This window comes from Hemitrygon akajei, chromosome 2 (assembly GCF_048418815.1).
Source record: "Hemitrygon akajei chromosome 2, sHemAka1.3, whole genome shotgun sequence".
Classification (NCBI taxonomy): domain Eukaryota; kingdom Metazoa; phylum Chordata; class Chondrichthyes; order Myliobatiformes; family Dasyatidae; genus Hemitrygon; species Hemitrygon akajei.
Genome location: NC_133125.1, coordinates 102,938,425 through 102,962,827, shown reverse-complemented (window position 1 = coordinate 102,962,827; position 24,403 = coordinate 102,938,425). Strand labels below are relative to the sequence as shown.

Below are 24,403 nucleotides of genomic sequence, written 5' to 3'. Positions count from 1 at the left end.
CTCATGTCGGCAGACTGGCTGAATATTTGTAGTATTTACTGTTCGTGGCTGGGGATTTTTTTTTTGGTCTGCCGTATCCAAATGCCATTTCCATTGAAACCACGCGGAAAAAGAAATTGCACTTATTTCTACATTGCTGCCGCCCAGGCCTGGTGACGGGTATTTCCCGGCTCTCGCTGCTTCCAGAAAACACATTCCTTCCAATGTGTCTATTAAAGGCGTTTTGATCTCACACTTCCGAACCCAAAGTCTGTGCTCTGTCATCAGTTTAATTACTTCCCGCACAAAGCTGCTTCGATTTATAATTAAACCTCTTGGTCCAAACTCCAGATTGAGAATAGATGCGCCGCTTTTGTTTTTCTTTGTGCTTGGTTCCCTTCGCAATTCTGGTTTAGTGTTATTGTCCAGCAGACCTACCGATCTTCTCGTGCTCCGATCGCAGACGGAAGAGGGCGACAGTTAAATACGCTTTACCCCGACTCCCACATTATTCGAAATGCTCCTTGCGAACGTCGTGGCAGAAACGTGTCTGGGCAAACCACTCATCTTCTAACTGGTTTTACAAGTAGCGCCTAGAATCTTAAACTTTCAATCTGTCTGGAAAATTCTGCGTTCACCACCGCACGTTGTGTGAAATCCTGCAGATCCACCTTCCTCCCCCACCCCCCCCCCCCCCCCATTTCAGGCGCGATTCTTGTTTAAAAGTTTTACCTTTAGGATTATTTTCCACTACTTAATCCTAGGATTAAGATTGTTCTGTTTGGTGAAGCCGTCCTGTTCTGATTTACATATAAAAACTAGAAACTGATAGTCTATTTATTAGAACCAAATGTAAAAATGTCTAACTCGGATAGTGCTTAAGATATGAAAATTAGTGTGAAAGTATATTGGTACTACAGTACTCTGTGCGTCGCATAATAAAGGTGTATCAGGGCTTACCACATACAATGCACATTTCCTCCAATGTTCTGCAAAGCTATATATCGTGGCGACCCTTTTGTGATAATGCAAACTAAGCCGTGTGCATCCAGACCAGTACTTAGCATGGGTGAATAAAACTATAGGCATGGAAACATTATCAGCACAAGATATACCTCCCTATGTCGAAACAGTAGGAATGAAATGCATTTTTTTACAATAGCAATATCGGTAACATTTAAAATTAATGGAAGCGTATCCGAAGCTAGGAAAATATACAGAATGGCAGGAACACAGGCTGTCTGCTCCTCGCTGACAGGTCACGTTCAACGCACCAGATTGATTGACAGGCAGAGTGACCAAGCGGCTCACCCTGCGAATTGGAGGAAGGCGGGCACTACAACATTCTCAATGGAATTGGTAGAGAGCCAATCAGCGTTTGGCGGAGGCGGGACTTGGCGTCGGGCCGGAATATGATGGAACGCGGTGTCTTTCGGGAGTTGTAGTTGATATAGCTTTTCTCATCGTGACAAAGGCTGAGTATCTGACTACTGTACCCAGCGCGGCATGAGTCATCCCTGTATTTCAATGCTCACCGAATAGAGCAAATATAAAGCGCACTACAATCCTTATATGGGAAGAAGGCGGGGACTAATTGTTACCCATCTCAGTGACGGAGCTCTCGGATTGGCAGTGAGATGTTATATTAGGAGGTGCACACCGCCCAAGTAAGTAACAGTTGTGGGTAGTTACAGAGGTAGGGAACAGGTATAGGCAGGCAGGTCTGGAGCTCTCTATTTGCTGGACGAAATCACCCTTGTTTCTCCGTACAATCCAGCGAAAATTTATTGTTTTAACACCCCCTCCAAATCCACGTCAATGAAGGAAAGAAGATCAAGCCAGAAACACACCAAAAACGCGATGGATAGTCAAACTGTGAAATGCAAAATAGTTGTGGTGGGCGATAGTCAATGTGGAAAAACTGCGTTGTTACACGTTTTTGCTAAGGATTGCTTCCCAGAGGTATGTTACCCATCCGGTTTACTGGGCGGCTGCATGATTTCTGAATAAATCTTGTAGCGCACCTGTTTGAGGACTCACCTAATTTTATACTGTTTTGTTATTATTTCACACTACCAGGTCCTATTTTTACTATTTTTTTAGCCATCTTTTTAGTGATAATTATATATATTCTTCAATTTAAAACAAAATTGTTACGCGAAGGCTTATTTTTAAGTATTTGTTAGTGTTTGAGTTAATTTAATTGAATTTGAATTTTTAATCGATATTTTAAAGCCTTTCCTATTCTTTGTGTTTAGAGTTACGTACCCACGGTCTTCGAAAATTACACAGCGAGTTTTGAAATTGAAACGCAGAGAATAGAACTAAGTCTCTGGGATACTTCAGGTAAGAAGCATGCCGGCTTCTGGATTCATTTTGTAACAAGTTCCGTCTTCCTCGCGGATTTGACCTTGTATGGTGGATTTTTAAAAAAACACGAGGGATTTTAAGCATTCTTGAGTCAAACCTACGTCCGTAAAGTCCTTGGACCTCGACCAGTGGCGAAATTCAGTGTTTCCCAACTGGTATCTAACACAGATCGTGAAACTGTTAGCAGCTGAGTGTTTTTTTTTGGGGGGGGGGATTTTTTTTCCAGTTTAACGATTGTTCCTTAAACCACACTCTCACTTAGATTACGAATGTGCCAAAGATCTGCGAATAAAGACTTCCTCGGGACAAAGATAATTGTCCGGAGTGTCGTAACTGGGCTTGGAGCGTCATTTGCCGGTGGGGCCAGTTAGGAAGGGCGTGGGTAATTACGGATAATAATTCTAGATAATAGAAAGGCAGGTAGATAACCCACGTTTTCTCAGTACTTTGTAAGGGATTGCTAGTGATTGGGGGGATATTGCAGCAGGGACTCGGATATCCACGCTCCCTGCTGTTACCTATTATTCAGTCCAAAGGCATCGGGGACTGGGGAATGTGATGTTAGGAAAGAAAGGAATCCCTTTCTTTTGGTGAAACGATACTACTTTAACCACTACGTATTCACCTTCAGCCGCAGAAATGAAGTCGACATTGCTGATGGAAAATAAAATCGTTTCTCAAATTCTTGATTTCCGTAAAGGCTTTGAGATGTAAAACGAATTGGTTAATTTAAAATACTTATTGTAATATAATTAAAATCCAGATCAGTGAAGTCGTCCACTCTCCGCGCGCACGATGTATTTAATGGAGCGTTTTGTATTTCTGGGTGGCGCATTCTAAGCAGAATTTATAACACATTTTAGACAGAATGCAGTGGATGGTCCCGGATTCTTAAGCTTGCCTGTTCGGTACTAAATTGCCTTTTAAAAGGCATTAGTGCAAAGGTTAGAGGATCGTCATTAAGGCATATCAAAGAGCCGAGATAACCACCAAGGGAGTTTAATTGCTTGCAGAGGTTTGTGTCCGTCAGACATTCTTCAAATGGTTTCCATTTGTGATCCAACACTGCTGGCATTTTCCCTTTCCAGACTGGTATGCCAGGAATTGCGTTGACAACCCATAGAAACTGTCCGGAGCTTAAATCAATCTCTTTACTGGGCGAAGCGGCGGGAGAGGAATATCGCCCCCTATGCAGATTGGTTGCTATTGTGCTGGTTCTCTCTCATCCCCGCCTCTCGGCAGACTTCCTAGACGTCGGTTTCCTAACTCCTAAAAATCATCCCCGTGTCGCATCGTCTGCGTTGTTGCAAAGTCCAGAGATTAGTTACGTAGCAGTGGAATTTTCATAAAGTTGATGAGGAAATTTTCTTTCCTCCGCCACACACACACCTTTCTCTTTGCTCACACTGTGAGGTACGTCTGAGGCTCAGTTCTCTCCTTGAGAGGAAAACACTCGAAGGAGGTCCACTGGTGTTAAATACAGATTAGGAAATGGCACCAACTTCTATTTAAATTATTCATGGTATAATTGCTTCTGCTTTCTCTTGATTAAAATACCTTTTGACAACTGGCTGCATGAACAGACTGTTTAGAGACATTCCAGAGATTACTAAATTAAAAGTTGTGCATTTTAATTATTTTTTTTCTGTAGTTAGCCTTCTAGCACTGGTCGGATTTTCAGTGCCAAACCTGATTATGTAACAGCGTCATACTTCAAGCATTGGTGTGTTAGGAGTTTCAATGACTTTGAGGTCCTTCAACTGCATTCAGATTTAATTAAAAAAATCTGGATAAGTTTATTTAATCATGATTAGCTAAATTTTCATACTTTTAATTGGAGCTGGGACAGGGTTGTCAGACTGCTCCCCATTCTAGGCCAATTAATTGCGACATTTGCGAATGATTAATAATCTTCCAATGCTGCACAGTTGTACTAGCAATGGAATCCAAAACATTGCTCCGCATTGAATCAGAGCGAGCACTTTAGAAATTTTAGTTTATTATTTCAAGATTGCTTGCCTACTAGTACAGAGCAGCAGGGAGATCAAGGTTTTTATATCTGCAATCTTCAAGTTCAAAGTAAATATATGTATTTACAGTGCAAGCAGGCCACCATGTATTCCCTTGAGATTCATTTTCTTGCAAGCATTTACAGGAAAATAAAGAAATGCAGTAGAACTTGTGGAAGTTTTATAGACATACATCCAATGTACAAATAAGTTTTAAAAAAAATAATAGTGAAGCCGGAGTTGTAGGCTCCTTGAAAGAGAGTCTATAGGTTGTAGAGTCTATTCTGAAGTGAATGAAATTACCCACAGTGGTTCAGGAGCCTCATTGTTAGGCGGTATAATAGTTCCTGAGCTTCTGTTTTACAAGAGCACTAATGTGGGATTGATATTCAGGAGCTAGAGAATATTGTTGGAATTGTCCTAGATAAGAACTGTAGATAATCAAATTGTGTTGATTCATTTGCATCCATTTCACCTGGATATCAATCTGTTGGGAACAATGGCCTTATCAGTGATAGAGATATGTTCTGTTTTTATACTTGAACTTTTATTTGACTACATCAGATCACTGCTCATAGTTGCAACTTACTGGCCTTGATGTCAGAGCTGGCTTTTCTGCAAGGCTCTTCTATGTCCAATTCAATTTCTGTGAAAGACATTTAAAAAAAAATGACTGTGCAACTCTTATCTAGAACAATTCCAGCACAATATTCTCTAGCTAAGCCTTTAAATAACTGATCTGCTGTTTTGTGCAGTTAAAATGCTAAGAGTTTTTAGGAAAAGGTTTGATGACATTATTTGAATCTTAAAGCATGGTCATTCTTCTCTGGAGTTCAGTGTAATTCTCATTAGATTCTCATTAGTGGCAGTGCAAACTGCTGTTTTAATGGAAGTATTGTCAAATGCATTCAATGCAGCATACAACACAGCTTGGCTGGCAACTTAGTTTGTTGATCCAGTTTGGAGAAGTCTGTTATTAGAAAATGTAGTGGTCCCAGAAGTAAGACTCCATGTTCAGTTAAATGACTACACATACCTTAATACAGTTTGTAAGTATCAATGGCATACAGTTTGAGGCCAGCTACTTTCTAACATGTAAAACTGCAATTCTGCGCATTGTTAATATCAACTTAAAATAGTGGTCATATTTGATTGCTAATCTTATCTCAACTAGGGTCAATAAAACAGTAGTCCAAATCTATGTCCTCATCCCGTTCTCCTAACAATAAGATGGGTGAAATGTGAAAGACCCATTTCCCTTTGTCTAGAAAATGCTGATTGCTATTCAAGCAATAGGCCCTTTAGTCTAGTATTATGTTGGAATTAGTGTTTCCTTCAAATAGTGATATAATTATGAAATGCATTAATTTATTTTAAGCAGATTACTGCAAAATGTGCTTGTACAACAGCATAAGATAATGTGTAAACACTAGCCACTTGATACCTGTACATTGCATTAGCAAAGAATTTGATTATCAATGTGTAAAGAGGGCAGATTCTTGAGTTCACAAGATTATTGAATTTTCCTCATGATCCACAACTAATGTACTGAGTATAATTCATTCCTTCTTCCTGGAATGAATGTTTTTGGGTTGGGTACTGGTTAGATTGGCTGCATGACATTCGATAAAGCAGTCTGAAAAACAAAGTTGAGATGACAGTTCTTATATACTATCATGGGTTTGATTAATTGCTGTTGAAATTCAAAATTCTATGAAGCTAAGAAGGAAATCCAATTATTTTATAGATAGCAGTGCTTGATATGATTTCATTTGAAAGTGACTGAGAGAATTAGGATTGGAGATATCTAATAACACTGCTTGTACGAACAAGTGTGCTCTGCAGAGAAGTTCAAATTGCCCTTTCAAAAACAATCATTTTGTTTAGCAACTGTTGGGTCTTTTTGTCAGTTTCACTGTCAATCAGCCTTTATTGACCATCCAAAAACAATTTGCTAATCCTGAGTGACAGTTGAGTCAATCGTGATTCTGTGGATCAGGGTTCATCTACATCAGAATGGTTAAGAAATTAGGTTTTCCTTTCCTGAAAAAAACACATTAGAACAGGAGAAATTTTGTAATTTCAGAAGTGGTCACTGTTTCTGATTCTGGCTTTTATTTTATTCAACATTTATTTAGCTGCAGTTGTGAAGCTGAGATTGGAGCACACATCTTTTTTTAAAAAAAATTAAAGATTGGTTTTATTTGTGATTTGTACATTGAAACATGCAGTGAAATGCATTGTTTGCGTCAGTAACCAACAGTCTGGCAATGTGCTGGGGGTGCCGTGCCCTTCTGTGCCATCATTAGCATGCTTTGGAGTTTGGGAGGAAACCAGAGCACTTGGAGGAAACCCTCATGGCCATGGAGAGAATGTTTAAACTCCTTGCAGATGGCAGTGGAGTGAAATGGGTCTCTGGTGCTGTACTTTTAACTGCTGCACATCAGTAATCCAGTTCTTTGTATTTTGCCCTGTAATTTAACTGCTATGTATCTGCATCCTATGAGAAGCATTTAGGTATTGACTCATGGACCTTAGAGGTATGGTGGAGGAGGCTCTATTTTATGTACTAGCAGAATTACCAGCTGTGATAAATGTTGGCTTTTTAAACGTGCTGCAATACCGAACTACATTGCAATTTTGTTCCCTTTGTCAAGATGAAGCCTGCTTTTTATCCATTTTAACTTCTGGAACAATTCTCCCAGTTGTGAGATCTCTGATCTTTGTATCAATATTCTAAAATCTATTTGTGAAACCCACTGATCTCCTATTTCCTCAGTAAATCCTTGTTTAGTTTCAGGACTGAAAGGAAGGGGGAAGATGCCAGAATACAAAGGTGGGGGGGGGGAGGGGAAGGTTCATATGAGCATTGTTCCCTCAAGCCTATGAGTGAGCGCACTGCGCTGGGCCCTGTGAAGCTGCCTGTTGCTTGTTTGCATGTTAAAATTGTGCCCATTCATCTGCATGGAGAGTGCAGCTTGTGCCTCCCTTTCTCCCATGGCTCGTATGCCTCTCCTGTTAGATTCCTTCTCCAACCCTTTACCTTTTCCACCTTGCTGGTCTCACTGGTTTCAGATATCCTCCTTTCCCTCCCCACCTTTTTATTCTGGCATCTCCCCCCTTCCTTTCCAGCACTGAAGAAGGGTCTCAGCACTAAACACTGACCCTTCATTCATTTCCATAGATGATGCTGGCTGACCTGCTGAGTTCCTCCAGAGTCCAGCATTTTGTGTGTTGCTTTGGAGTTCCAGCATTTGCAGAATCTCTTGTGTTTATGGTTGTTAGAAGTTGTGAAATGCTAAAACCATCAGTGTTGTCCAGTGGCTTACTTTTCCTATTTAAGAGTTGGTAGCATCCATGTGTAACTGTTAAGTGCTGTTCTCGGATGATTGGTAATGAGAGATCAGGCTGCATTCAATCTCACATGGGAATGTTGGCAAAATCTAGGTAAATTAGCCTTTGCTTCACTGCAGGAATTTCAATTGCCTTGAATATGGAACAGGAAAGGTTGCATTAATTTTCAAATGATAAACAGTGAAATGAATTTTAAGGCAAAACACTTAATGCAGTTGGTGCCAGAGAAAAGGAGCCAAAAGTACATTGGGTCCTGTATTCACCAGAACACCTGAGTAAACGTTAGAAAATTTTGAGTATGCTTACGAATATATTTTCCTATTGTCCTAATGTAAGTAGTTGATGCACAAGTGCTTATCGATGTGTGGAGCGGCATCTGGTTAACAATGTGAATTTGAAACCTTAATGTTTAGTCCTTCGAAATTGATTAAGTGATTTCATTATGTCAAGTAATGAAAAAGAATTTATTAAAAATGCTATTGAGGCTGGAAATATGAAATAAAAAACAGAAAATGCAGGCAATACTCAGCAAGATGGACAACATCTTGGAGTTTTTCTAGCAAAAATCATACCTGATGAAAGATTATGGACTTGAAACATAAGTGCTTTCTCACCCCCCCCAGTATTGTGTGGGGAAGTGTTGTCATCCAGTAAAGAGCATTTCCTTCACTATGGATCCAGATTCCCAGACCTGAAAGATTCTGGACCAAAGGTAGATGAGCTTTCTTTGAACACAAGATTCTACAGATACCGGGAGTCCTCAGAAAAGCACATCAGGTGCTCGGCAAGTCAGGCAGCATCGATGAAGGGGAATAAACTACAGCAATCTGCCTTTTCCAAACAGCAAAACCTCATGCGGTTTTAAAAATTTCTTCCCCCAGGCAATTAATCCAATCGATCATTCAAGTTGGCCCTAAAATCTGTTTTATTGGTCACTGCACTGTAAACGCTTTAAACCACTTTTTATAATGTTTGCATTGTAAGTATATGCTGGTATTTATGAAGATTTTATTCCTAAAGTGTATTTCTAACATTATTTTCCTCTTCCCCTCCCCTCTTCTGTTCCCCACTCTGGCCTCTTGCCACTCAGCTGCTTATCTCCTCCCCAGGTCCCCTCCTCCTCCTTTCCTTTCTTTTATGGTCAACTCCCCTTTCCTATCACATTCCTTCCTCTCCAGTCCTTTCCCTTTCGTACCCACCTGGCTTCACCATCACCTCCTAGCTGTCCTCCTTCCCCTTTTTATTCTGGCGTTCCCCTCCACCCCCACCCCCCCCCCAGCTTTCCAGTCCTGAAGTGTCCCAGCCCAAAAACGTCGACTGTTTATTCATTTCCATAGATGCTGCCTGACCTGTTGTTACTCCAGCACTTTGTGTGTGTTGAATTTCCAGCATCTGCAGACTCTCATGTTTATTTATATAATTTTTATAATGCTCTTTTTATTGTTGCTTAATGTGTGAACGCAGCAAATTCCTATACATGTAATGTATAAGCTGAGTAAACTTGATCTTGAAACAGTCGACATTTCAGGTCCCTTGATCTTAATTTGAGCATTTAAAATACCTGTTTGATTTCCTGGCAGTAGATTCTCATGGTCTGCGTTTATTTCCCAGTAGTTGTCATTTAGATCTATGGCACATGATTATGCCTCTGCTGTTTGCAGCTTGATGCAATACAAAGGCAACTCTGTGGAGTAAACTGGTCTGACCACATTAGCTTTGTATGTACTGTTCTACTAATGACTGTAGCAAAGTTGAGAGATTAAGACTGCTTTTTGTTTAAACAAAATTCAAGTTAATTGTGTAAGATTGTCTTGGCAACTAAACAAGGATTGATGCCCTACCCACTGTACTCTTCAACCCAATGCCCACTTGGTTGGATTGATGGGTGTTACAATAGAGCTACAGCACAGAGTCGTGCTTGGAAAATGGTGGGGTGGGAGGGGGGATCCTGTGAGAATGGTGATGGTAGAGCAGTCAAAGCTCTTACCAGTAGCTTAATGACTTACCTCTCATTTAAATGTGCTTTCTAAGCCCATTCCATTAAGTTTATCCCATTGTGGTGAAGTGATAATACTGCATTTAATGGCTAATGCCAGCCTTTCAGAGCTCGACTTCACTGGGTTTACTCCTTCACTCTTGACCCACACCTGCTGCTTCGGCAAATGGCAGTGATGATTCTTCAGTCAATGCCTGACTCTGTTCCTGCAAGTAATGCGATCGCTTTCTGAAGAGGAACTTAAATGTGTTGAGCTGTAATATGAAATGGCACAGCTATGATTGGAGTGGCACATTATTCAAATACAGCACTTAAAGCATTCCGAGTGATGGCTTTGTAGAAATAGCTGTTCACAGAATCAAAATTTTGGTGATTCTGATATCATTGGAAGTTGTGTGGTTGGGTGAGAGAACAACTGAGCCAAAGAGGTTATCGGGTGAGTGAACTCAGCGGCTATCTCAGTAGGTGTCTCGTGTACCTTAAAAAAAAAGTGGTCACTGAATGTATGTTTGTGCTCTTCTTGCTGTTCCCAGCCCATCACTTCAAAGTTTGACGTGCATTGAGAGATGCTGTAGTAACACATTTGAGTTGCTGTCAGCTTGCACCAGCCTGGCCATTCTCTGACCTCGAATGAACAAGGTGTTTTCATCCACAGACCTGCCACTCACTGGATGTTTCTGTTTTTTTTTGCACCATTCTCTGTAAACTGCTGGTGAAAATCCCAGGAGATCAGCAGTTTCCGAGACTCAAACCGCAATCATTTCATGGTCAATGTCGCTTGTATCACATTTCATCCCCATTCTGATTGGTCTGAACAACAACTGAACCTCTTAACTCTGTCTGCATGCTTTTATGCTTCGAGTTGCTGCCACATGATTGCTGATTGTATATTTGCACTGAACTGGTGTACAGGTGTACCTAAAAGTGGCCACTGAGTGTATTTACCAAAAGAAGTGAGTTAAGCCAGCTTAATTTTGTCTGCAGTTGCTAGCCCTGTTTGCAATCTTGTTGATAGACTAAGGTACAGATGCTAAAACTGCTTTAATATCAGCTAAGATTCCTACACGCCCTCTTCTCAGTGCTACCATGTAGGAGGAAGGACATTCAGTGTTTTGGGAACAGCTTCTTCCCCTCTGCAATAGATTTCATAAGGACAATGAACCCATGCAGGCTGCAAAACAACAAATTTCATGACATAGGCTAGTGATATTAAACGTGATACTGTTGATGATGAGATCTGTCAATGGCTAAGACCATGAACCTGTAACATGTAGGCTACCAATCTTTGCTTCCTCTCTCATTAATCTCAGATTATACAATGCAAGTTTGTATGTGGCAATAAGTGTTAAGTGCAGACAGTTTTGTTACATGGTCATTGGTTATTTGTACCATGCCTAAAGAGAAATACTTGTGCTTCTCTTTTGTGAACTGAAATGTATCATGGTTAGTAGTTTTAGAAATAGTGTACTTTGATTTGCTCATTTTAGATAATGTAATCCTTTCTCGATTTTCATGTTAGTGATATCTCCTTTCACCTTTAACTCATGACCTCTAGTTCTAGTCTCATCTAACCTCAGTGGAAAAAGCCTATCTATACTGTAGATCTTTGTCAAATCTCTCTCTCCCCCCCCCCCCCCGCCCCCATTTTACTGCACTGCAGGGAATAAAGTCGTAATCTCTGCAAACTTTCCCATTGACCTGGGTCCTTAGGTCCTGGCAATATCTTTGTAAGTCCTCAAAATCCTCTTTGGAGATATCAACACCATCTAGATTGACACTTCAGTGTTAAGCTTTTGGTGGGAAGAGCTGTCAGTACCAACATCATGCATGGCTTTTCATTGTGATGGCATGTCCCATGAAGTATTATCAAAGGCATTTTCGGCATCAATCTATGTGTGGAAGTGAAAAGGGTGTTGGTGAGAGGTATGAAGGCTTGCAAGGGTAAGAAATTTGGAGGGGGAATTCTGGAGTTCGTGGCCAAAAACCTGCTAATTGTACAGCTGCCACTGTTGAAAAGCAGAGCAAGTGTTCAAGGGGTCAAAACTAGAAAACAGATCACAGTTTGTCTGTATTCGTATAGGTTGCAGAGCTAAAGAGGCAAGGGCAAAGTTGAAAATGAAGATTAGAATTTTAAAATGGAGGTGTCCCATCACAGTAGATCAGCACATGTAATGAGTAGGTGAGAAGAATGCACAGCACATTTAGAGTAGAGCAGCAGAGTTCTGTATGTAAATATGGGTGATGCACTGAAAGAGCATGGAATAGGCTATCCACATGTAACAAAGATAGGCTAGGCTTTTTGCATGTTCAGGTAATATAAACATACTGAAAATAGTTGGTATCTATCCCGAACATACAGTGGATTCTGTTTATTTGGGCCATTGTTAATCAGGGCAGCTGCTTATTTGGGACAACTTTTAAAGAACAAAAACAAATTGAGAAAATAGCTGGGATTCCCTTCGTTGATTTGGGACACGATGTTGCTTAATTGGGACAGAAGAGATGCTGAACAGTTTTTAAGTAGTGTTAGTCAAGTGCACTTGTGTGGCCATTAGTCACTACACAGTAATTGGACCAAATGGTTTCTAAATAGTGTCAGTTGTATTTGTTGGTGTTTGAAAAGCAGTGATTTTGTCACTAATAGTTGCTGGGGAAGAAGCAGTAAGACAATTCAGAACTGTTTTGCTTACCGCAGTTCCAAGTATTATGGCTTGGAGATGCCAGAAACAACAGGGACAGTAAATGAAACTATTTCACTGCAAGTTAGGAAATAGGAAAAAAAAGATAGCAACAATCATCTTGAATGAAGAATGAAAATCAAGATTTGGAGAATGCAATCCTCAGTTATCCATTATCTGCACTTGGTGTCTACACTGATTTAGTTCATTTACAGTCAATCGAAAGAGCATAGCAGCATACACTGAATGAATTGAACTAATGCATATGTTTACAGTACTGTGGTACTTGTAGTGTTTGAATTTGTTCTGTATTTCATTTAAATATATAAATTCTTAGTTAAAGTTGGTTTGCCTTTTTTTTATACCTTTTTAACTATTTCCAAGAAACTTCAGCTGATTGGGGCAGCCACTTAATTGGGCCAAAATGTACTGTTTCTGATGTGTCCCAATTAACCAGAATCCACTGTATTACCTAAACAGGTACCTTCATTACTTGTAGTTGACATCTGCATTTACAACCGTTTGACTGGTGTCTAAATGCTGCTATAATGGCTTTAAGAGCCTTGTTGAATCTCTTTGCTTGTGGTTTCTTAAAAGTAAATGTTATTGGAGATTTCTCCAAGAGACCCCAATTTGGGGTGTTGGGTGTTTTTTTTAAAATCAAGCCCAAACTACCTTCTTGGTACCAAGAAGTTCTGTTGCTGAGAGCTGGGAATGGATCTCCTATTTTAAGACGATGGGTGGGATGTGGGGGCGACTGTGAAGAAGTCCCTGGTGATCTAGAACAAGAAATCTTTGTAAAATGCAAATATTTGTGAATATTGCTTAATTAAGAAAAAAACTGCTTCACAGATATGGCTTTGAAAGGTGTCGGCAATTACAAACGTTTGTATTCCATTTGTTTGAAGAATCAGATTGTAATTACTCTGAAGGCTCATTTTGTGGAGTTTAACAAACATGATTTAAAGATTATTTTGTGTACAGTTCCATAAGGAACCCAATGATATCTTCACAAAAGCTTGCTGCATTTTCTTTTTCATATACTTGTCTGATTTGAACTACCATGTCTCCACTTGAAATGTATTCAAATTAAAGAACAAAAGAGCGTTGATACAAGCTGGAAGAACGCAACAGGTCAAGCGGCCTCTGTAAGGGGAAAGTGATGGTCGAGGTTGGGAAGTAGGATCTCAGCCTGAAATGCCGACCGTTTCTCATTAATGCTGCTTGACCCACTGAATTCCTCCAGTTTTGTTTTTGTCTCCAGGCTGTATTTTGCTGTGTGTGCTTTCTGCAAAATGGTGATTGTCTAACTGATTTGGGCTTGCTTTTGTGTCTAGGTTCACCCTACTACGATAATGTCCGACCGCTTTCCTACCCCGATTCTGATGCTGTTTTGATTTGCTTTGATATAAGCCGACCAGAGACCCTTGACAGCGTCCTTAAGAAGGTAAGTGTAATAGAGATGTTCCCTATTTAATTGTGATTTGGGATTAATTAATGGGCAAAACAGAATTGTAACCTGTATTCTGATGCACAAAGGAAGTTAATTGCATTTCACACCAGTGTCTCCCAAGTAGAATGGCATTCCAGCCACAGAAATGCCGTGATTGATTTTATTTGCAACCCCTTGATCAGGGGTTCACAGACTACTTGGTTAATGGTAGAGTTCCATGACATAAAGGTTGGGAACCCCTTCTCTTGATTAACCATCTATATTCAAGACTTTCTTCCAATACAAGCATTCCAACATTCATGTTGAAAACACATTCTTTGGGTGCATTGAATATTGTTCTGGCAAGTCAAAATCCTTGACTGTGTAGAGAATGCTAGCTCCTTTGAAGTTGGTATGAATCCATTTCCCCAAAGGAGTCTGAGTAACTGTTGGCTCAGTTTCAGAGCCAGTGACAGCATGGATCTGGTACTCCCCGGAAATGAGCTGACCTTAGTGGAACGTGGTGATGTAATAGAAAGAGAAATGTCAACACAGCTGTGTCTGCCTTTACGCTGACAACTAATCAAAAAGAGCGGAACACAAAGATAATCAGCAGCACTGAAGGAAAGGCACATTGGGATTCCATAATTTCTTTACAATAAATAAGATAGCCAAGAGTACTATGTGAGCCTGTTAATAATTTTTTTTGATGTTGATTGACTGAGACTCATGATCTATATTTTAGAAATCTATTTAGTTTTTCCTTTAACATTTAACTTCTCCCATTTTTTAAACAAAAAAATAAAAATAAGCCAAAATGGTATGAGCAAAAACCGATGAATTCCAATGATCTAGATTAAATTCAAACATTATAACAGCAGCAAATATCACTAGGAGTTCAAATGGCTGATGTTCACTTCATAGTGGGGGGGAAACAGATGTACCTTTCTAAATGAGCATTTAGAATGACAGCTTTGTGTACACTGTCTGGAATGCTGTACCGCTGAAGAGGCTGGAGTTTGTTTGCAGACTTCTGCGTACCTGTTAAACTTGATTCACATGAAGTGTGAGTGAGTCATCAGAATGACGAGGTTGGCCACTATGGCTAATAAAACAGCTGCTAGATCTTTCAAACTTGGGTATCACTGCGTTGGCAATTATGATAAAGGATGTTTATAACTGATTTGGGGTTCAGCACAGATGACTCACATTTTTAAAATGCTTATGAAATGCAATAACTCTTGGCTTTCAATATATGTGTGATGGTCCTATTCATTTGGAATAATAACATTTGAAAGGGAAAAATGTAATCTTTTTATATAGTCATTAAACCATTGACTAATGTTCTAAGCCTCTCCAGTGGCTGCCTGTTGGTATTACTTATACAGTGCAAGTTTTGAGGCTAATAGGAAAAATGTTCTTCAGCTTCCAAACCTCCCACATACCATTTGTTCTTCTAAACATCCAGTTGGCTTTGAACCTAATAGTATGATCCCTCTTGTGTTTCTGCTGTCTTTCACGTGACCTGTATGATGGTCTTGGTGGAAGTTTGGCTGCTGTATCTCTGCCATTATAGTTATATTTCCTACTGTTTCTCATACATGACCAATATCTTGGCTTGAAAGACCTGGCCAGCAGTTAACAGTAGACTCTTGGCAATGGCACATTTTGTAATCAATTTACCCATTACATTATTAAAAGATATTTTCGGACTTTGAACAATTCATTATGTGTGGAGAAAAATGTTAACAAATGGAGTATTGCCAATTATTTGTGATAGTAAATCACTTTATCACTTTTGGACCAGTTCAGTCATTGTACTCGTCACCCTTGAGCACCTTTTTGTACCTCACGTGATTTGAGGATACCTGAGTTTGCCAGGACTGTAAAATTTAAGCTACAAGGAAAGAATGGATTTGCTGGGATTATTTTCTTTGCAACAGTTAAGGCAAAGTTGAAATTGAGTTCAAGGACCTCTTAAGAAGGACAAGTTAAAGTTAAAAGTTCCTTCTAACAAGTTCAAAACCAGGGTGCAGCTCCCAAGCAGAGGATTTAAAATTCTGTGGCTGATAAGGTGCTGGAAACAGATGTTATTAATGCATATAAAAAGTTCTTGGCTAATTATAAACTGTAGGGCTAGAGTCTCAGTGCCTGAACATGTTTTGTCTGCAACATGCAAGGCTAGCTGGAGGGCTGCTGTGTCAGGCTCAGGCTTTGTTACTACCAGAGCTCACCTCTGATCTCAGGTCCTCCATTACAAAGTTCAAAGTAACATTTCATCATCAAAGTACATATGTCACCATTTACAACCCTGAGATTCATGATTCATGTGGGCATACTCAACAAACCTATAGAATAATTATTAAAAATCAATGAAAGATCACCCATAAGAAAGAAAATAAATAAGCAATAAAAATCAAGAACGTGAGATGAAGAATCCTTGAAAAGTGAGTCCATTGGTTTTGGGAACATTTCAACAATGGGGCTAATGAAGTTATTTCCTCTAGATGCTGACTTTTAGCTCTAGTGTGGGGAGAATTTGGTGGTTCAAGAGGGAAGTGGAGAGTTGATGTTTCGGGTCAAGACCCTTCATCTGAACTGGCCCTCTATAGTTCCCTAACACTTCCTTCCGCTCCCATTTCCCTGCTGCTGCAGCCTGCATTCCTGTTCTTTGATTCTCCAGATTAAACTAATTCAGCTCTCCAGCCTTGCAACTTCAATAAATTAGTGTTTGTTAAATTCCACATCCTGCATCCTTGGCCTTTCTGGCTTTCATTCATTAGTATCTGATTTTCGATGACATTTTAAAAGCTTGGAACCCAGTGTTTGCCGGGTAGACAATCTCTGAAGAGTATTGATAATATCTGGGGTCACCCATCTTGTAAAAACGCTGCCCAGAAGAAGGCAATGTAGAAAAATTTTCTACTTCTGTAGAACAAATTGCTAGGAACAATCACGGTCATGGGAAGATCATCATTACTTATATCATATGGCACGACAAATGGTGTGTTCAAATCCATCTGTCATCTGAAACCTACCTACTTTACAAACCTAGTTTAAAGTCGTCAAACATTTGCCAGTGACTCCAAACCCCAGAGCACTGCATTAGGCACCTAAACTATCTTTTGTTCTGATTATATTGACATGAAGTGCTTTTCGCATGGGTCTCCAATATAAAAGTAAATACTGAGCAGACTATAACTTGTACGGCTGCTGTCAAATTCCCAACATGTATACTATTCTGAGCTCTGTCATAGGAGCAGAGGGAGAGGTTGAGAGTTTCCTTGAAGTGTAGAACTCCCCACTGATTGATTCCATGGCAACCTCTGGTCCATGACTGTTCAGTGGAGATGTACCAGTCAGGATGGAATTGAGACCTTGGCCATGAATTGAAAAACACCAAGTTTCTCAAAACCAGAGTACAAACAAGTCATCCTAGATTTTGAGAGACTAAGAACCCTGAAATTGTACAGTGAGACATGTACAGTAACTGGGATTCAGTACAGTTCACAGTAACAACAAAAGCACAATCAGTTGTAACTTTAATTGCAGTCTTATTTGTACATGCAGCAAGTTACTAAAAACTTCCTGACATTTTAAATATTTATTAACCTGGCTGTGCACTGTACAAGTTTTATGGGTCAAATGGATATAATTTGATTTGTGTACAGGTTCTGTTTGGCAGAAAGATGTGCAGTGCCTTGTTTTCTTACCTTCTGGAATGGTTTGAAAAATACTAGCTCGGTACATTGGATGTATGTCTATAAAACTTCCACAAGTTCTACTGCATTTCTTTATTTTCCTGCAAATGCTTGCAAGAAAATGAATCTCAAGGGAATACATGGTGGCCTGCTTGCACTGTAAATACATATATTTACTTTGAACTTGAAGATTGCAGATTTAAAAACCTTGATCTCCCTGCTGCTCTGTACTAGCAGGCAAGCAATCTTGAAATAATAAACTAAAATTTCTAAAGTGCTCGCTCTGGTTCAAGCAGAAAGGTATGCTTCCCTTTTACAGTGGCACACGTCAAAAGAACCAACATACGCTAAATCCATGCTGAACTCAAAAGAATTTCATTCAGAATCAGGTTTATTATCACCGGCATGTGTCGTGAGATTTGTTAACTTAGTAGCTGTAGTTCAATGCGATATATAATGAAGAGGAAGAGAGAATAAAATAATAAATAAAACAATAATTACAGTATGCATATATTGAATAGATTAAAAACATGTAAAAAAACAAAATATATATTAAAAAAAAAAGTTGAACTATACCTGCACAATTCCACCTGCAGTATATTGTCACAACTGTTGGCATGCTACTGTAATGTTCTGTAATTGTTTAATATTGCATTTGAGAACCACATGCTACCTTGGCAGGTGACTCAGTGTATGGATAAGCTCACCATTTTGTTTGTTTTTTTCCAGTGGAAAGGCGAGATCCAAGAATTCTGCCCAAACACGAAAACCTTGTTGGTTGGCTGCAAATCAGATCTGCGTACAGACCTGACCACATTAGTGGAGTTGTCCAATCACCGACAGAATCCAGTGTCCTATGATCAGGTAGGTCTTGATTACTTAGTCGCGACCATTGTTCTGGCACAGAGAAGTGTGGGTGGTATGCACACAAAACAAATGCTTGGGAATAATGAATTCAACCCACGACACCTCTAGCATGACAAGGTTGCCATGGGGACATCCCATGAGTTTTTGTTGTGCCAGTTTAAAGGTGAAGCAGCAGCCTTGCTGCTCCCATCACCCGGGTTCAATCCAAACCTGAAATGCTGCCTGTGTGGAGTTTGTACATGACAGTTTGAATTTCTGCTGAGTAATCCTGTTTCCTCCCACATCCCAACGACATGGTATGTTAATTGGCCCTGTACATTACTCTTCGTTTTCATGTGAGTGATAGAATTTGAAGATAGTTGATGAGAATGTGGAAAAAAAAAATTAAAGCAGGATTAGAGAAGGTTGATGCTTAGTGACAGGCATGAAGTCTGTGTGCTAAAGGGTTGGTTTGACTTCAGTTATGCAGCCTGGAAATAGGCCCTGAAACATGGCATGTCCATGATTATCTGAGATGGCCCAACTTGCCTGCATGTGGTCCTCATCCCCCTTCTGTCAGAATCACCTTCAACCTGATGGCATGAAAATAGTTTTCTCCATCCAGTAAATAAATCCTCCCCACTCTTCTCACCTGTCGATGACTTCCCCCGCGTCCCCTCCTCCTTCCCTTTCTCCCATGGTCCACTCCTCTCCAATCAGATTCCTTCTACTCCAGCCTGTGACCTTTCCCGCCCACCTGCTTCACCTATCAACAAGCTATCCTCTGTCCCCTCTACCACTTTTTTTTTATTCTGGCATCTTCCCCCTTCTCAGTCCTAAAGAAGGGCCTCGGCCCAAAATGTCAGCTATCTAATCATTTCCATGCATGCTGCCTGACCTGCTGAGTTCCTCCAGCATTTTGTGTGTTGCTCTGGATTTCCAGCATCTGCAGAATATCTCGGTGACTTGTCCCTCTAACCCCGATAGTCAAGATTTCAGTCTTTCTTTCCTTTCTATGCTGTATGGCATCGGATCCGGAGTAACACTTATTTCATTCTCCTGTACTAGAAATGACATTAAGCAATTTTGAATTTTTTTCAAAGTTTTGCATACTTTGGTATATTCAGAAAAAAATTATAAATATTCTTATCAATGTTTTATATGGGAGAAGAGAGGAATCACCAACAGTATAATGAACTCATAACAGATCATAAGACTGAGTTCCAGTGTGAGTTAAATCAAGTAGCATTATCTGGGAGTCTAGGCTCCGTAAATAGTAATATTTATCATTATTTTACTCTTACTGTTTACATTTATCCAAATGTAGGTCCAAACTGATTAAAATCCCCATAACAGGATATTGATCATAGAATATGCTTTTTGCCAGCAGTGCCTGAATTATACAAGCTACTGAATTGACTGTTTTAAAAGATTACACTTTAAAACCTAAAGTTTAAACATTGATTCTTGAACATTATATCTTGGCCATGTTTCAGTCCTTTGTTAATTCAAAATGATGAGGTGTGTCAATAGGGGAAAATGCAAGCAGGCTTTTTCTGCTGAGGTTGGGTGAGACTGTAACGAGAAGTCATAAGAAATAGGAGCATGCTTCACCATTGAATAAGATCATGGCTGATATGACCACCTCCACCTACCTGCCTTTTGCCGATAACCCTTAATTCCCCTACTTTGCAACAATCTATCCAACCTTGTCTTAAATATGTTTACTGAGGTAGCTTCCACTGTTTCATTGGGCAGAGAATTCCACAGATTCACAACTCTCTGGGACAAGCAGTTCCTCCTCATCTGTCTTAAATCTGCTCCCACTGAATCTTGAGGTTATGTCCCCTAGTTCTAGTCTCGCCTACCAGTGGAAACAACTATCCTGTCTCTATCTTATCAATTCCTTTCATAACTTTGTTTCTATAATATCTCCTTACATCCTTCTGAATTCTAGTGAGTACAGTCCCAGGCAACTCAATCTCTCCTCATAGTCTAACCCCCCTCATCTCTGGAATCAACCTGGTGAACTTCCTCTGTACCACCTCCAAAGCCAGTATATCCTTCAAGTGAGGAGACCAGAACCGTACGCAGTACTCCAGGTGCAGCCTCACCATAAACTCCCTGCTCTTAAATTCAATCCTCTAGCAATGAAGGCCAACATTCCATTTGATAGCCTGCTGTACCTGCAAACCAACCTTTTGTGATTCACGCACAAAGCATTCCCAAGTCGCTCTGCACAGCAACATCTTTTACTATAATAATAATCTGATCATGGGATAAGGGTGAAAGGCAAGCTGTTTGAAGGGAACATGAGGGAGACCTCTTCACTCAGGGTGGTAAGAATGTGGAACATTCTGCCCGTGCCAGTGGTGGATATGAAGATTGGATAGGTACATGGAAGAGAGGAGTATGGGAGGGCTATGGTCCAGGTGCAGGTTGTTGGAACTAGAGAATTTAATTAGGTTGGCATGGACTAATGGTCTGTTTCTGTGCTGTCGTTTTCTTCTATAATTCATGGCTGTTTTCTCTTCAGGGCACGAACATGGCCAAACAGATTGGAGCAGCAACGTACATTGAGTGCTCATCGTTGTCATCGGAGAACAGCGTAAGAGACATTTTTCACGTGGCTACACTGGCCTGTGTAAACAAACCGAACAAAAATGTGAAGCGCAACCAATCAAAGCGGGCCACAAAGCGAATTTCACACGTGCCCAGCAGACCAGAACTGTCCTCAGTGGCTCCTGACTTACGGAAGGACAAGGCGCGAAGCTGCACTGTGATGTGAGGACAGTGGGACTGCAGGAAGCAGTTGAAGGTGGTCAGCTCAAGTTACGATGATGTGGAATGAAAGGCTATTTTGAAAAAAGAAAGGACTCCGTTCAGTGCGCAGCATCATTTACATACCAATGTGTCTCAAATCGCATTTGCAAAGATATCCTTCACCTTTTTTAATGAGTGCGACCTTGGGGTTCAACAAATGGAATGACCTGGCTTGGAATAAGCTGGGTGTAGATGCTGCCAGTGGAATTTGTGAGACAATATCCTAAAGGAATCCAGGTCAAAGACTTGCAAAGGCCTCATACCAGTTAAAGAAGGCACGTGAGCTTGTTAGGAGGGGAGGGTGAGAAAAGGAAACTGTTAAACCAGAAAGCATACTAACATCCTACTTCATTCTTGGGAGAGTTCCGAGGATGTCTTTCCAAGACCCTCTGATGGGGCCAATAATCTCCAAATAATATTGAACATGTAACAAAAGCTGTAGTTGCACTTTGTCCATTGTCATTGAAAGAATGAGGTCATTCCAATGTTTTGACACCACTGAACATTTGGTTTCTTCACTAAACAATGCTGTATGATTGGTGCATCATGATGCTTTAGGGTGGTATTATATAATGGCTGGCAAAAGCTTCTCTGTAATAGGTATTGTAACCTTTTAAATTATGTTTTCAAACTGTAGAGCGTCTTACATTTTTTTTTGAATGTTGAAGTTTGTATGTCCATTCTAATGTTTTGGCAGTATTTATTAAGGTATAGTTTTTTCCCTTGGAAAATGTAATCAAGTATTGATGTAAATTATTGCAATAATTCATTTTAAAAACCACAGTTAGAAATATTCAAGCAAACTTCTGTACCTTATCACGAAACTGTATTTTTAATCTAAGCTTATTGCGGCTTAGATCTATAAACAAAGAATACTTATTTCTTTGCCAAATAAAAAAAAAAACTCTCATCTTTTGGTTTTCTGTTGTTTGGTGTGCAGAGATATATTTCTGATTGATATATAGGTGAACTAATCCTCCATTATATAAAGAGACTGAAGAAGCAGCAGCAATTGTGAGAATAGAGGTCACAACCTTGTGGTCTGGATGCCTGTATGTCGCAATGACCTGGAGAGCTATGTTGGCTGGAGTCAGGGCTTTGTTTTCTCTTGCTAGTGTCATCCAAACAGCTCAAAGGGTAGAGGCCAGACTAAGAATAGTCCACTGGTTCTCCATGTTGGGTGGTTCAGTTCAGGACTATCAACCCTGACTAGTAAAACAAAATTGTTATGGACACAGCAATGAGGAATCCTTCCATGTTTGAGTGCAATGGTACTCCAGAGTCTCCATCCAGAACTTGCATGACTGCCGGTAGTGAAAACAGTTACTAGCATGATGAAGGAAGTCCTCTCAGGCAGAGGACCTCTATTGCTGCCTTAAATGCCAACAATGTAACAGGAAGTAGGTAGGGGTGTTCAAAGTTGAATCTACCAAAATTAAAACCTATTGAATATTGAACGGCCTTAGATAGTGGATGTAGAGAGAATGCTTACTATAGTGGGATTCTAGGCCCAGAGGCCACAGCCTTAGTATGTCCCTTTTACAAAAGAGATGAAGACTTTCTTGATTAGTCAGGGGGTGGTGAATCTGAAATTTATTGCCACAAATGGCTGTAGAAGCAAAATCAGTGGATATATTTAAAGTGAGTGTTGACGTCTTGATTAGTCAGGGTGTCAAAGGTTATATGGAGAATGGGTTTGGGGGATAATAAATCAGCCAAGCTGGAATGGTGGAGCAGAATCAATGGCTGAATGGCCTATTCTTCTGTCTCATGATCCTGAAGTATTTCAGATTCGGGCATGGGCAAGTCTGCCAGAGGACCAATGTGAAAATGCAGTGAGAGTTGAGCCAAGATGCTTGCTTGCTCTATGATGCAGTTGATGCTACTAATGGATCATGAGCTGCTAATATCAGCTGGGAATGAAATGGGCTCGGGAAAGCAAACAGGTAATCAAAACAACACAGGTAGGCTTAAGAATCTTATACCCATCTCTTCTGATAAATCAAAGTTAATAAATTTACTTCCAAAGTACACACTATGTCACCATATACAACCCTGGCATACCCATCTCTTCTGATAAATCAAAGTTAATAAATTTACTTCCAAAGTGCACACTATGTCACCATATACAACCCTGGCATTCATTTCTCATGTGGAAGTATTCAAAAAATCCAGAATAGAATAATAACCATAACAATGCCCAACTTGGATGTTCAACCAGAATGCAGAAGACAGCAAAATGCAAATACAAAAAGTAGAAAATAATAAATAAGCAATGCATATTGTGAATATGAGATCAAGGGTTCTTGAAAGTGAGTATATAGGTTGTGGGAACATTTCAGTGATTGGGTGAGTGAAGTTAGCCCCCTTCGTTCAAGAGCCTGATGCTTGAGGGGTAATAACTGTTCCTAAACCTAGTGGTCTGAGTCCTGAGGCTCTTGTACCACCTTCCTGATGGCAGCAGCGAGAAGGGGGCATTTCCTGAGTGGCGGGGGGGGGGGGGGGGGGGGGTCCCTGATGATGGATGTTGCGATCTTGCGACAGTGTTAGATGGTTAGAAAGGTGAGTAGACTATATGAATATGAGAAGCCAGCTGGAAAAAGTAGGAGATACCCAAGTCTGACTGAATACTCAGAGAACTAGAAACAAGTGAGCCACTTTGCAGACCTATAATTCAGCAGAAATTGAGTATGAGACTGCTCTCCATGAATGTAGCTGCTACGGAGATGACCACAGATGAAGAGATCTCTGTAAATTTGCAAACACGGATACGAATAATGCATGAACTCCTGTATGGAGTAAAGTGAGGTGAGTTGTACATCTGATTGAATTCAATCCACTAACAAATACAGCATGTCACACTTGACTGGTGTTACTGCATGTATTCCCACTGTGCAGGAAAATTATTACCTGGATATGGTGATTTAAAGGATTGTTAAAGATTCATGACCACTCACAGGTCTGTAACAGAAATGGATAACATTGTTGTTCAAAATGCAAAGCGTGTTTTTCTTTATATATCCTATTTAGTCTTTATCTTGAATGCTTTGATTCGGAAAGCTGCAATAATTACTCCAGCCCCAGAAAAGTTAACATGTTGGCCAACATGTCTGATCTCTTCCTGTGTACTCTGGGTGGCTTTGACCCAGAAACCATGCTTCGATTCACGGAAGAAGGGTCCAGGCCCTTTGAGCTGGGAGAGTGCCTACAGTGAA

General features: G+C 40.2%; 1 protein-coding gene across 1 annotated transcript; it reads left to right on the top strand.

Annotated features, from left to right (window-relative positions):
- The first annotated feature begins 1,640 nt into the window (after positions 1 to 1,640).
- Positions 1,641 to 22,098, top strand: rnd3b (Rho family GTPase 3b). Its single transcript, XM_073026282.1, has 5 exons — positions 1,641 to 1,941; positions 2,238 to 2,325; positions 13,724 to 13,833; positions 18,249 to 18,383; positions 20,902 to 22,098. The coding sequence occupies exons 1-5, from the start codon at positions 1,798 to 1,800 to the stop codon at positions 21,151 to 21,153; spliced, it is 729 nt and encodes a 242-aa protein (XP_072882383.1). The 5' UTR covers positions 1,641 to 1,797; the 3' UTR covers positions 21,154 to 22,098.
- The last annotated feature ends 2,305 nt before the right edge of the window (positions 22,099 to 24,403 follow it).